The sequence below is a fragment of the Leuciscus leuciscus genome, assembly GCF_965113295.1.
Source record: "Leuciscus leuciscus genome assembly, chromosome: 20".
Classification (NCBI taxonomy): Eukaryota; Metazoa; Chordata; class Actinopteri; order Cypriniformes; family Leuciscidae; genus Leuciscus; species Leuciscus leuciscus.
In genome coordinates, this window is record NC_138744.1 from 16,062,609 (window position 1) to 16,077,462 (window position 14,854).

General features: G+C 37.1%; 1 protein-coding gene across 1 annotated transcript; it reads left to right on the top strand.

Moving 5' to 3' along the window:
- The first annotated feature begins 7,100 nt into the window (after window positions 1-7,100).
- On the top strand, window positions 7,101-14,533 carry rps19 (ribosomal protein S19). Its single transcript, XM_082149449.1, has 6 exons — window positions 7,101-7,166; window positions 7,828-7,904; window positions 8,026-8,126; window positions 13,073-13,256; window positions 13,615-13,669; window positions 14,477-14,533. The coding sequence occupies exons 2-6, from the start codon at window positions 7,828-7,830 to the stop codon at window positions 14,501-14,503; spliced, it is 444 nt and encodes a 147-aa protein (XP_082005575.1). The 5' UTR covers window positions 7,101-7,166; the 3' UTR covers window positions 14,504-14,533.
- Window positions 14,534-14,854: the final 321 nt, after the last annotated feature.

Genomic DNA, 14,854 nt, shown 5'->3' on the forward strand with positions numbered 1-14,854 from the left:
AGGAAGCGCTTATCTGTTTGGGAGTTTAGGTGTCGATGCACATGAACTAATTCAGTTCTCAGCAGGGTATGAAATGATAGATTTCTACCATGGCTCAATAAGGCTGCATCATTGCCTTTCTTTGAGGAAAAAACAGACTGTACTAATAAGATGTCTGTTGAACTTCACAAGACAGTCTTAAGGTTAGAAAAGTATTCTGGCCCTCCTGTTGTGTTGAAAAAAATGGGTATGCCTTTTAGGGGTCAACATGACCCTCATTGTGTTCCATGCAATTTGCCAATATAAAATGTTCTATACTTGGGCTATAATGAGAAATGATGAACTCCTATTGTTAAAAAGACCTCTTACCTTTTGTTATGTATGGGTCTCATACATTTGTGAGGTTCATAAAAAGTGGGTTTCTCACACTTATTTTCAGCGTTTCAAAAGTCTAATTAAGATCCAAAACTAACATCTGGTCAAATAATTTATTTTTACTGAGACTCAAATATGAAGGATTCTCCTTGGATGATTCAGAGGACGAGTCTTCAATTTTTAGTAAACTTAAGTCACACTTTGTATGTTATTTTTATTCTTTGACATGTTATAAAGGTTTTCTGTTTTTACCTGACTCTTTGCTGTTTTTCAAAGGGTTGTTTTTTGGAAAATTGCATGGAAACCATGGGGGGTCATGTGTCGAAAGTTTGCATGCACATTCATGACCCTAAATTAAGAAAAAGTCACAACATTTTAATAAGAAATAAATAGTTTTACCTGTGTTTCAAGCAGTTTAGACGACCATTTGTGGTTAAAAAGTATATGTTTTTTTTGTTTGTTTATAAATGTATATAAATGTTTTGCTAGATAAGACCCTTATTCCTCTGCTGGGATCGATGTAGAGCCCTTTGAAGCTGCATTGAAACTGCAATTTGGACCTTCAACCCGTTGATAACCGTTGAAGTCCACTATATGGAGAAAAATCCTGGAATGTTTTCCTCAAAAACCTTAATTTCTTTTTGACTGAAGAAAGAAAGACATGAATATCTTGTATGATGTGAGTAAATTATCAGGACATTTTTATTCTGAAGTGAACTAATCCAACCCTAATTAAACATGAACTAATCCTTTAAGTCCAACTCTAGTTAAACACACATGAACCAGCTAATCAAGATATTCAGACTCACTAACCTTCCAGGCAGGTGTATTGGAGCTAAACTCTGCAGGACGTGGACCCTCCAGGAGCAGGATTGAACACCCCTGGTCTAGAGAGATGGACGGATGCAGTGGTGGGCACGCTGGATTGATCAAGCCCCCAGCTGCATCATGTTATAAATGAAATAACCTTTTAATTTGTTAAGAGTGAATGACTTTCACATGCCTTCTGCATTTCTATCAGCAGGCTGCGGCATTTTTTCCATCATGGAACCTATCCATTGAACAAAAGGTTCTTCTTCTTATTAAAATGTTCTTCGCTAAGAATAAAAAAAAAATATTTTAAGAACTGTTCACTTAAAGGTGAACCCAAAATAATTATTCAATGGTGGTGTAAAGTATTTGAGTAATTAGTTACTGTACTTAAGTTTTTTTTTTTGGCTACTTTGCAGTTTTACAGAGTATGAAAGATGTTAGCAACTTTTACTCTCTACTTGACTACATTTTTAAATAAGTGTATAGCCTACGCTTTACTCCAAATACATTTATAATGAGTAATGCAGTTACTCCTTACATTTTGCATGGCACCTAACTTTTTTATAAAAAAAAAAAACTTCTCTTATGGAAATTGGTCATATTTTGTAATTATCATTTAAATCTGACAAATTTTCTAATTGGTTGTCAGAACTCAACATTTCAGCAAAACCTTATGGAGTTTTAAATAAGAATATGACTTTCTGGGTAACACTTTACAATAACAGGCCATGAATAATCATGTAATACCTGAATTAATAGTTACTTCAACATGAACTCATGATTAGTGAAGATATTAACTAATCATGAATCAATGAAGAGCAATCCTTAACTATGACAGGAGTCATAATGATTCATGCACGAATAACAGCAGCCTTAAACATGTTATTACATGTTTGATAGTTAAAGCATGAATTAACATTTAGGGGTAAACTAAATCAATCAGGCTCCGTAAGAATACATAAGAAGTCATCTAAATTTGAATCAAACATATAATTGAATACTGCCATAATTTAATCTGTAATATCATAATCTACCATCTGCAGTTTTGTGACAAATAATTGGAATGACACATGATTATTTAGCAATTAATTACACAGATCCACCTAATCAAACATGGAAAATAGGCTAATAACTACCACTAATAAATTTAATCTGATCTAAACCGTTTTCTGATTTTTATAGCTCATTTAGGCCTAGGCTATGTTTAGTAATAGCTACTTTTCTTCTTTCCTGGAACTAAGGTATGTAGGGTTTTGTTTCTGGTGGGACACTCATTAGTGGCGCACTCGGTGCTCGATCGGTTAGTTCAGAGCAGAGCCATAGAGAGAAAGAGTTGCGACACTCTTTGATGTCGCCGCTATGGCTGTCACGTGGTTCATGTAAGCCCCAATAGTTCTAAAACATACGCTGGCTGTCATGTTATTCTATGGGACAGACAGCAGCGACTGCATTATTGAACGGTAATATGAAATAAAACACACACCCAAGTACTTTTTCAGCTGGTATTGCATTTTTTTAATGCCAGTTTTGCATTTGGAGAGGCAGGGTGACAACGAAAATACTGCATTATTTAGAAGTTTTAGGTTATATTTTTGGAGGGAAAAGCTTAGTGTCCATGTTCGCATGGGTAATAGCACTGGCTGTAGCGGCTCCAACTTAACTTTGGCATATCATTAATCTGATAATAAACGTCTCATGATTTAGCACAACTGGCCTGTATTAGGCTATTGATTCTCATGATTTTGATATAAATTCCGATCCAGCCATTAGCCTACCTTCGTGATCACGCAGAGGTTTGCCGTGACGGTCCGTTCTGAAGTCACAGAAGCTAGCTCATTTCTTCTGATGAAAGAGACCACCCCAGAACCACAAATGTAAAACATGACCATGTTAAGACTAAGAATATAATTTTATGATTAAGCCATACACATTATCAAAACTTTAACAGATTAAAAACAAATTTACGCTTTATGTTTGGATTTATAAGTAGGCTAAGTGTAGAGTGAAGATTTTTCTAAGAGTAAGGGTATAGCTGTAACTCAAAGTAACTTAAGCAATTAACTAATAAATCATTTAAACGTCTGTTACAATACAGCACTTGTGACATAAATTAAGCATGGCTGATACAAATGAAGGTTTTCAAATAATTTTTTTTTTTTATTAAACAATGACAAACAACAAAAATGCGTGCTTGTGTGAGTGAACAAGAAAAATGCAAATATAGTTCTATTGTGGCACTACATGATATAAAACCCTCCATCACGTCACATAATGAAAAGTTAAATCCTAAAAAAATAAAATCAAAGTTGCTATAAAGGTGGTATAAAGGTGGTAGCGATTCATTACCGAACTCTTAACTGTTACTGTCACAGCTGACGACGTTGCGCTAGCTAACTAGTTAGCATGCAGTGCTTGAAAATTGGTTGAAACAACCAAGATAAAATATAAATAATTACGCTGTGCATATACAAATAAAGACCAGTATAAGCATCGCAAAGGGCCTCTGATACAATTTAGACAGTTGACAATTCAAAAGAGGTCGATATTTCAGCAACTTTACCTCTGGAACAACTCGACGCGGAGCAATGTAAGTGAATGGGGTCCAACGGCCAAATGACAGTGTTTAGAACTATTCCGATCTTCAAATCCCGGAAGTAGGCGGTTACGAGCGCCGCCATTGATTACAACGAAGGTCTATGGAAGTGTCGCAACTCTTTTCTCTATATGGCTCTGGTTCAGAGCTATGGCTCTGGGTTAGTTGCTATGGTTAGTTGTGTATGGAAATGCTGCCATTTTAATCTCATAAATGTTGACTGCTTTGGTAAACAAATTATTCATTAAAGACAATTAAAATAATGAATTAACAAATTAATCATTAAAGACATGTTTGCATTTATTTTGTATTAATTGGGAGTTTTCAGGAGGTTATGTACAGTAACGTTAGCCTAATTAACTATTTTTTGTTGTTTAAATCTATATGCTTCGATTAGCATTAGCGTATAGCTTTTACATGTAAACTTGCCTTATGTGTGTCTTTACAGGTATGTTTGGGCTTTCTTTTAAGTCTGTATAAGTTTAATTGTATAAATAAAAATACAAGAACTAACGTTACACATAATTTTTATCTTTGTCTTTTTCTTTTTTGTTCCATAGGTGTATAAGGATGGCACTCTTGTTGTATATGTTTATTCATATTTTAGTCAATGATTTGTAAGTACATCATTGTGTCATGACTTTACTTGAAGAGGCACATCATAATTAATTCACTGTTACCTACTTAACAATTTCAGCTCATGTTTTATCATAAACTTGCTATCAAATACACGTGTACTACAACTAGTATTCAGCCCAGTTAAGTGATGTTGTGTGGCTTTTCAAAAAGTCAGAGAATGGAGGTACAGTATCATCACGGCCTGTGTGGATGGAGAGTGAACTGTACTGATCCCAGCAAACGTTCCCCTGACCTTAGTTCATGTTTCCTGTTTGGCTATTCTTTTTGTGAACATTTTCCTCAGGAACTGTTGTAAGTCACAGTAGGTTCAGTTTGATAGGAAAGAATATCACAAAACAGATTAGGACCTTTTAAGATCAATTATTAGTGTATTTAGTATTTTGTTTGATAAGCAGGATCAGTGAAATTAATGACAAACTAATTGTGTGCCTTTCAGTAATGTTTATGATGAAGCTGCTGATGTCAATAGTTTAAATTATGACTAATACATTGTGCATTTCAAAGTCAAAATATTTCTTATTCATTCTTACGGAGCCTGATTGATTTAGTTTACCCCTGAACGTTAATTAATGCATTAACTATCAAACATGTACTAACATGTTTAAGGCTGCTGTTATTCGTGCATGAATCATTATGACTCCTGTCATATAAGGATTGCTCTTCATTGGTTCATGATTAGTTCATATATTAACTAATCATGAGTTCATGTTGAAGTAATAATTCACGTATTAGTACATGATTATTCATGCCCTGTTATTGTAAAGTGTTACCACTCTCTGTTACAAAACAGGGCATTGATTTCATACATGACCTCTGTAGAGGACACTAGGACTTACATTATGGCATATCAGACATTTTAGAGACACAACAAGAGAATAGGGAAATAAATTATAAATCAATATTCTTGTGAAAATATTCCTAATTATTACTCCCATTATTACACGCCTTTTTCCATTACATGTTGCCCCAAGAACACATTAATATGCAAATTAGTTACAGTGTATAGATGCATTGCATAGAATGGGAATGGCATTTATGGCCATGTTGGCCATGTTTACACGCATATAGCATAAAGTAAAATGGTAAATCAAATACTTAATTATGTATTTCATAACATGGTTGTGAATCATCTTTATTCAAAGTTTGGATAAAATAAAGCTTGAAATCTAAAAAATGTATTGGTGAATAAAGAAAAAATAAACACATTGTTTTTGCCTGTTCATGTCATTTAATTTTCTTAATAAATGGATACTGCATGGTGTCCTCTACAGAGGACATAGCATAACATAGGAATAAAATATATTTTTTTCAAAAATGCCTTTATTCAATTTCTTATGCTCCAAACAATCTAATGACCTGAAAAAAGAAGAAAAAAATCACAAAAAATAAATAGTCTGGTTTTTTTACACCCTTTTTGAGTGTTTGTAGACATTTCAGATTTTGTTGTGTCGACCTTGATTTATTGCAATTTTCAGGTGTTCATTGTTTGTCATTTAGAAAATAAGCGTGGTTACTCTCCTCACAAATCAACTGTTTCTTCAGTTCTTCACTGGCATGTCTCTTAGGTGTTAGGGACTAGTGCATCTTTGAGTATACATTCAGCAGAGGTAAAATATTTAAGTATACTGTTCAAATCAGAATCTCAAAGACTTTTACTTAAATCGTATTGGAATTGGTAACTTATGAGTTGTGACTTGTAATGAAGTCATTTTCATTGTAAGGTATCTGTACTTTTAATGAAATACGGTTTTCAGCTACTCTTTACACCTCTGTTCTATAGTATACTATGGCATTGCTGTGAAAACCACTCTTATACCTGACACACTTCAACTCAAGTTAGTTTGTTAAAAAAAATTGCTAAAAAGCCACATTTGTTAATTTGCTATGGTCATAATCATACACACGCTGAACATCAATGTATCAAGCATTTTTGAATGTGGCTGAGTATTAAGATAGATTTAGCACAATGATGGATTCAAAAAGAACAGAAATAAAAATAAATTCAAATTTGGATCAGATTTGTGGACAGAAGCGAATTTCACTCACTTCATAAGTTTAAGATGGTGAAAAACGGTCTATGTATTTTTTTTTCCTTGAATGTTTTAATAAGGGAAAGTTGAGATGAATTTTCAAACTGTATGACTGACCTTATAGAAATAAATAGTTTTTGACCAGGGCCGCATTTCTCAAAAGCATCGTAAGTCTAAGTTGATCGTAGAACAATTGCCACCAATGGTCTCTACGACCAACTTAGGCTTATGATGCTTTTGGGAAACGCAGCCCTGATAAGTTATCCCTAAAAATTATTCTGTGGGTCCTGCTTCAATATAGCCTAGGCCTATACTGTTTTCCCCCCTTGACTAATATAATAGCTTACTTGCCATCCCAGTGTGACTCTCTCTGTTATAGAACATTTATGTTGATTTTCTATTAAATGTTTTGACAAAATGTTTGTCTCAAATTTAAGTGTAGGCCTACTTTGTAGGTGGAAATGGAAACCAAAAGCTTTTAAACACTTATGTTTATGTATGTGTTCCCACTGAACACATAGCCTATTATAGCTACTATATTACACTAAAATGTTATACTTAAATATACGTTTTTTTGTTTGTTTACAAAACATTCTTACTAGACCCCAAAATTTGCACAGGCCCTGACTCTCTCACTGCACCATGTTCAAGTCTCGCGATAACAAACGCGACCAGCCCCTGTTAACACGCCTAGGAAACCCTGCACGTCCCTCTTCGTTTTGCTGTCCACAAGCAAGGTAAATCATACTCCGTATCTTTCTAGGTTATAAAGTGACTTTTACCCATTTGTGTCACTAGTTTGACCCTATATCCAACTTGTAATGTAGCAGTAATCATATTAACACCGAATCTCAATAAAACGACGCTGAAACGAGACTCGTAGTTTAATTTTTTTTTTGAAATTAGATCGCATGCTAAGAATCCCCGGTGTTCCAATGGCTGCGCCCATGCAGTCGTATTGAGGCCTGGTCTACTCAGCATGCATTACTTAACTGCGTTAAAAAATACCATGAGTTAATAGTAATAAAAGCATAGTTGTTACATGGTCTAAAACACGGTCGTATTATTTATTTGCTAGTCAATAGAGCTTGTTTGTGTACATATTTTTTCCTCTTCGGTGTTAACGTGGTCGTTAGCCTTATTGCTAACGCCGTTTCAAACACCCAACTACACTCAAAACCGAACACTTAAGCTTACAATTATATTTAGGCTATTATTAATAATGAGTGTTTTTCTGTCTCTGCAATAGACCCCACTATCTGTAGACTTTATTACATGTGTAGCTCATATTAGTGTTAGCTAATAGCTAATCGTTTTACATGTGACTTGCTCTTGTTAAAGGAAACTGTAAAATAGGCTTATATGTGACTTAAATTTAGTATTGATTATGATTTTCAGATGCCAGGCGGTGGTGTAACAGTGAAAGACGTCAACCAGCAGGAGTTTGTCCGTGCGCTGGCAGCCTTCCTCAAGAAGTCAGTTTAACTGTTTGTGTTCAGTGTTGATTGTAGTCATGTCCATTGGTTTTTTCGAGACTCCCTTTTGGGGTTGTGTAAGTTATAGTGTAGTTTATTTTGTAGCCTATTGTTTTGACAGGTCGGGGAAGCTAAAGGTGCCAGACTGGGTTGATATTGTTAAGCTGGCCAAGCATAAAGAGCTAGCTCCCTGCGATGAGAACTGGTTCTACGTCAGAGCTGGTGAGTGTGCCATTTCTTTTACAAGAGCTCTTGGACGTGCATACAATTTAAAAAGATGCTCAACTCAGGCTTTACCTTCGTTAACTTAAGCCATGTACCACACTTAACCTTTCTTCAATATATTTTTTTAATTAAAAGTCATGTATCTTAATTTGTCAAGTCAGTGTAATTTTAGCTTTTATATTCAGTTATTCTGTACCAAGCATCATTATTGGTAATAGACATATGATTGGTATGCATGTGTTGTCAATACCAATAAAGTTCAATGTTTGTTTATAATCTTAATATGCAGTAGTATGCTATTGAATACTCGGGCTAGGTTCAGACTAGTGATGCTCCGATCAGCATTTTTGGGGCCGATTACCGATCACCAAAATCATGATCTGCCGATCACAGAATGGAAATATGCTAGAGTCAAGAAAATCTTGAAGAACCACCAATATTTATTTAATTGTAGTTAGAAAACAAGATAACATAAGGCTACTGTAGGCCACCTTTTCCAAATAAGGCACAGTATAATTTATCAAAACAAAGAGGGGTCAGGCAGACTACAATGGATGTAGTTGAGGAACTAACTACATCAGATCCAAAAAATAAAATAATGACAATGACATTTGAGGTTATTAAAACAGTAAGTCCCCGAGTCCCGCCCCTCGACTGCCAAAAATAAAAGTGTTCGAGCGAGCAAAATCAGCAGGCGAGAGGAGATCAAGTGCGAGAGTGTGGGGAATGATCATGCGCGCGTGCGAGGGCAGAGATGTCATGCGCCCGCGCAGGGTTTGAATGAGCTCGCGAGTTCCCGTTTCCTCGCACGTAGATCTGTTATCCTCTCGCGAATGTAATTTACCGTGCGCGCCAGCATCAGTTGTGCGCTCGTTTATAATTGCCATTGAATTGCCGTCATAGGAGAACTCATTTTGCCACTGTTAAGCAAGCTCTGCTCTGCTGTTGTGTTGCCGCGCATGCGGAAAAGTTGCGCGAGTTATTTACGTCACGTGATCGGCTTTTTTGATCGGCACTTTTGGGGGTTGCCGATCAAGCTATTTTTTGCCAATATCGGCCGATCATGATCGGCGGCCGATCAATCGGAGCATCACTAGTTCAGACTGTCCCAATCCGATTTTTGTACGTATCCGATCAGATTTAGCAGTGTGAACAGCAAAATAATCTAATGAAATCCATTCCAAGCTACATTCATATGTGGTTTGGAATCTTATTCAAATCGCATTTCTGGAACTCTGTTTCTGTCTGATCGGATTTTGGATGTTTTTTGTGACTCAAGCAACATAAAAGCCACAATAATTTTAGATCAGATTCCAATCGGATTTGGACTGACAAGTGTGTACGTAGCCTTAGAAATGTTAAATATGAACCAGTTGCTTAAATACTGTGTAAAGTGTTTAAAGGGATAGTTCACTTTGAAATAAATTTTTGGTATGTTTTAGCTTACCTCAAGGGCATCCAAGATGTAGGTGTCTTTTTTTCCGCAGTAGTTTCAATTTTGATATTTTTAGGTCAAACCGTTCTTGTCTGTCAGTCATATAATGCAGGTCTATGGTCATTATCTCAAAACACAAGCACAGAGTCCAAATTAAAACAATTCCCCATCGTAAGTACACATTGATGGCCTAAGACACGAAACGAGCGGTTTGTGTGAGAAAACGAACAGTATTTATATCGTTTTTACCACTTATACGCAGCCATGTCCGAGTGATCTGATCTGACGTGTACGCAGACTGGTGCATAGATATATACACACTAGATGTCGCCTTGTCTACGGCAGTTAATTGGAACGAATGTCTTTAAGGCGACATCTAGTGTATATATCTATGCACCAGTCTGCGTACACGTCAGATCAGATCACTTCGACATGGCTGCGTATAAGAGGTAAAAACGATATAAATACTGTTCGTTTTCTCACACAAACCGCTCGTTTCGTGTCTTAGGCCATCAATGTGTACTTACGATGGGGAATTGTTTAATTTGGACGACGGGGAATTGTTTTAATTTGGACTCTGTGCTTGTGTTTTGAGATAATGACCATAGACCTGCATTATATGACTGACAGACAAGAACGGTTTGACCTAAAAATATCAAAATTGAAACTACTGCGGAAAAAAAGACACCTACATCTTGGATGCCCTTGAGGTAAGCTAAAACATACCAAAAATTTATTTCAAAGTGAACTATCCCTTTAAGTATACATTGTTTCAAGTTCTTAGTAAGTGTGATGTAAATGGTTCAGAAATAAATGGCAAGCAGTGATGTGTATATAAAACAGTATTAACAAACAGATAGAAATATAGGTCTGTCGTGATTGGTTAATCATTTGATTGTGGTTATTTGATCCAATCGCAATTATTTGAGATGACCCAGGGCTCCAGACTGCGACCAAATGGTCACATTTTGCGACCAAAATTTGAGAGTGTGTGACTGAATTTTTCATCCAGTCGCACATGTGCGACCAGTAAATTTGTTTTGTTTTTTACACGTTAAACGGAAGGGGCGCGTCAATGAATCCGGAATGTGTGGCAGGCCAATGAGTGTGAGAAGAATTGGGAATGGCCACTGTAACTGGCTAATGTGTGGAGGGGGAGGGTCCTAGAAATAATCGAGCGCGCGTAAACGTCCGTGGGAAGGAGACGGAGACAAATATCAATGTCACACACACAGCTGGATGATGATTCAGAATCAGAGGTTTGTGAGGTGATAAAGGCCCGAACCCACCATTTTCGGGAAGACTGGCTGCGAGAATTCAGCTGGTTGAGGTACTGTAAGGAGACGAACTTAATGAACTGCGAATGTTGCAGTCACTACCCCAGAACTGCGGGGAAAACGAAGTTTGCAGACAGTGCAGGCACTTCGCAGTTTAAACAATATGCTAGTTAGACACAATCTCAGCCTCAAGCATAGAGTATGCCGTGACATGTTAATAAATCAAATCAAAATGAAAGCGGAAAAAAACTGCGCTACTCATTTCTGCGTCACGGACCGTTTAATAGTTTGAACCAATAATAGACCGCGCAGAGCTTCTCTCGCCAGTCGCGGGCAGATCTCGATCACGCGACACTGTTACATCGTGGAGATCCAGTGAAGAAATCCATTGAGTTCGCGACAGAATTAATAACATCGCTGCGAGATCCAGTGAGAAACATTCAGATTCAACGCAGAATTCTGTTATAAACCATATCAGATCAAACAGCGTTGACGTGGAAACCAGGAGAAACATGTGCCATGAACGAACAAGTTATAGAAGGCTTTGGGTCCAGAGATCAGCAACATTCACCATGGATTTAATGTAGTAACACTAACTGTAACTATGGTATACTGTGGTTATAACAGTAGCCTACACATCTTTTTCCAGCACTTCAAAACTATATCATATTTAAATGTTATTTTTAATGTGTTGACCAAAACATTTTTTGTTCATCCTTTAAAGATTGTCTCTATTTATAAAACTAAAAGTTTCAATAAGTAGGAAAACTCGCACTTATAAAAAAATAAAATAAAAAAAATGATTAAATTACCATTGTAAACATAGCTGCTGAGGGTGCTTATTGGCTATTTTCACTCCCTAATATCTATTTTGTCACTCATTTTGCTTTTGAATTAATATTAAGACATTATGAATGATAATAGTTCAAGTTAATTTTATCTACACCTCAAATTAAGCTCAGTGCTTTGTCATCCCACAGTGCTACCAGATACTTTCTGTAGAACTTAGTGCCGCTGCCCTCAAATGTTAGTCTGGAGCCCTGTGAACTTAAAATAAAACTGCACATTGTAATTTCTGTACGTTAAGTCTATTTATTATCAAAGCATTTGTCAGTAATACAGTTATTTTTGGGGAAAATGTGAATAATTGCATTGCAAGGTGATTTAAGATGTGCCCCTAAATTTTCTGCTTGCGCTCCTAAAAGTTTAAGTCAGGGGCTACAGTGCTCCTAATAAAAAAAGTTAGTCTGGAGCCCTGTGACCACAAGAATTGTGCAGTTTAAACTTCAATCACATTTGGCCAAAGATTATAAAAAACACTGTTGTAAAATACATAATCAAATGCTTGCCTTATAAAATAAGTTTTTGGTTGTATATCTAATATTGTAATATATAAATATTTTCACAGCATTAATGCTACTCGGCACATAAGTTGCAGGTTTACATTTATGTTAAGATGTGCGTTTTGAGCAATGAAGTTATTGAACTGCTTGTCCAGCTTTTCGGTGTGGAAATGTTAGCAGTAAGAGTTTTTTTTTTTTTTCTCTCTCTCTGGAGAATCATTAAATCATTTATGCTGTTATGGTATATTGCATTGTGTGAGAGGAATTGCGAGCAGAGTCCATTATGGGCACCTCCTGATAATTTTCAAATGTTTAAAAGAGTTCGCCGTGCAGTACAGTCGTACTGTGTTCTAGCTGCTTTGACATGACTAATGTTAAGCTCACGACCTCCCGAGTGTCTGAACTCGCACAGTGTATGTTTGTCTTTAGTGTGGTGAACTTTTTGCTGTTTTGTGTTTGATGATCCATTTGAATGCTTTGTGCTGTAAGCACAAATGTCATGTTTTTCAAATGATGACAAAGTTTAGTGGCTTTTTAATGTCTACTCTGAGAATCTGGTGGAAAACAATGGATGGTAAAAGCAAGCAATTGTGTCAGGATTGGGCTCTATTATTAATGACCTTGTCCTGTTAATGTGTCAGCAGTTTCTGGTGTGTGCTGAGAAACTGATTAGACTTTCTGAAACAAGCAAAGATCCCACTTGACTCGCTGTGTATATTTAAGAGCTGAGTTTTAGTTTGGTACTGATATTAGAGATTTTATGCTGTGCGCTCTGCATTTTTGCTGTGAGTTTGAATTGACTTGCATTTGGTGGTTTCTTGGCATGTTGCCTTCTATTGTCCTTCACTGCCCTGAAGAAATCTCTTCTGACCCTCTGTCCTCTCTCAGCCTCTACAGTGCGTCACCTGTACCTTCGTGGAGGTGTTGGCGTGGGCTCTATGACCAAGATCTACGGTGGGCGTAAGAGGAATGGCGTGTGCCCCTCTCACTTCAGCGTGGGTTCTAAGAACGTGGCCCGTAAAGTGCTCCAGGCCCTTGAGGGCCTTAAGATGGTGGAGAAAGACCCCAATGGGTGAGTAGACTGCAGACTTGCCTTTGATTATATATGATCTATATATACACTAAGCCCAAGCCAAATTTTCCTAATGGGGCAGTGGTGTATATTGTATATCAGTGGTGTCCAGTCCTGCTTCTTGAGGGCCACTGTCCTGTAGAGTTTGGCTCCAACCCCAATTAAACATCTGTACCAGCTAATCATTACTAGGCATACTAGAAACTTCTAGGCAGGTGTGTTGAGGCAATTTGGAGCCAAACAGAGGCACAGTGGTCCTCAAAGAAGGTTCTGACACCTCTGATCTATGTTGTTATTGTGATAAAAATGGTTATATTGTGGTTATTCCAACTAATTCTCATTTGTTTCTATTTCCCAGTGGGCGTAGACTGACCCCTCAGGGGACCAGAGACCTGGACCGAATTGCTGGGCAGGTAAGAAGCTGCTTATTGGTATTTTTCAGCTTGAGTATGTGTAAAAAAAATTACACATACTCAAGGGGGGGGGGGGGGATTCGCAAATCGCTATTAAAGTAGTCAAGTCAGGCTTCTGAAGTTAGTTAGATGCTGTACAACAGATGGTGGTTCTCAGAATTCACATGAATTAAAGGAATTAAAATGTTGCTGCACAAATGCAGCATGAGTGAGAGCAGATCCAGGTACTGAATGTGATTAACCTATTTTCACTTAAAAGGCCTTACAATTAAGTTTTGACTGCAGTAGCTTTGATTTAATGTGGACACAGTACTACATGCATGCACATCCCCTCCAAAGCCTTTGCTTGCGTTTCGCCACTCTGTTGGTCCTCCGCTTTCCCTGCGAGCTACCGCTGTGTGCCAATCCGATGCTGGAGGAAGTAAACAAGCCGATTGAATTTCATGCTCGCTGGGCTGCCGTATGGCGGCATTTTATTCTGCCTGATCCCCTTAATGAGCTGAATTCAGATGAGTTAACGTGATTTTCTTGTGTTGTGCTTGCCTTGGCTGTTTTCTGCACTCTGACTCTTTCCAGGACTCTGTTGATATGCTTGGCTTCTCATTGGTGGCATGAGCAAAAACAATGTCAGTATAGATCCCAAAGTTTTTCTTAATCTCCTGGCAACCAGAACCTGAAAGGCTCCTAAATCGTTCTCCACTGTTGATTTGTTTCTCACGGATTTTGGTTCGACAGGGTGCAGGAAATAACCAGACTGATGTGACGATGTCTCTTAATCCTGATCTTTTTCTTCATTATCTGTTGCAGGTTGCTACTGCAAGCAAGAAATCTTGAAGTGTAAAATAAACTTTTTTGAGAAACCAACCACTGTCTAGTGTCTCTTGTTTTTCCTTCAGGGACAAAAGCTTAAATGTAATAAAGACATTGTCTTAATGTTCTGTAAAAATAAAAAAGGATAAAAAATCATTCCTCCCCTCAATCCATAGGTAAACTTGATGTTCTTTTTGTTTTCAGTTTTTATCATATTTTGCATTAATTCAGTCTCAGGTGCTTCAGGCAAATTGCTTGCATCATCTTCCTGGAGTCTGATGTACAGTAAGGCTGGATTTGTGTAACTTGGCATGGATGCTGATTGATTTACTCATTAAGACAAGTGTCTTTATTTCCCTTCTGCTGGTTTTGGCA

What these genes read in the sequence shown, in the direction of transcription:
- rps19 (XM_082149449.1), top strand. Translation starts at nt 7,828, where the DNA reads ATGCCAGGCGGTGGTGTAACAGTGAAAGACGTCAACCAGCAGGAGTTT. An exon ending in CTGGTTCTACGTCAGAGCTG is followed by an intron (nt 8,127 to 13,072) that starts GTGAGTGTGCCA and finishes GTCCTCTCTCAG; the next exon opens with CCTCTACAGTGCGTCACCTG. An exon ending in GTGGAGAAAGACCCCAATGG is followed by an intron (nt 13,257 to 13,614) that starts GTGAGTAGACTG and finishes TCTATTTCCCAG; the next exon opens with TGGGCGTAGACTGACCCCTC.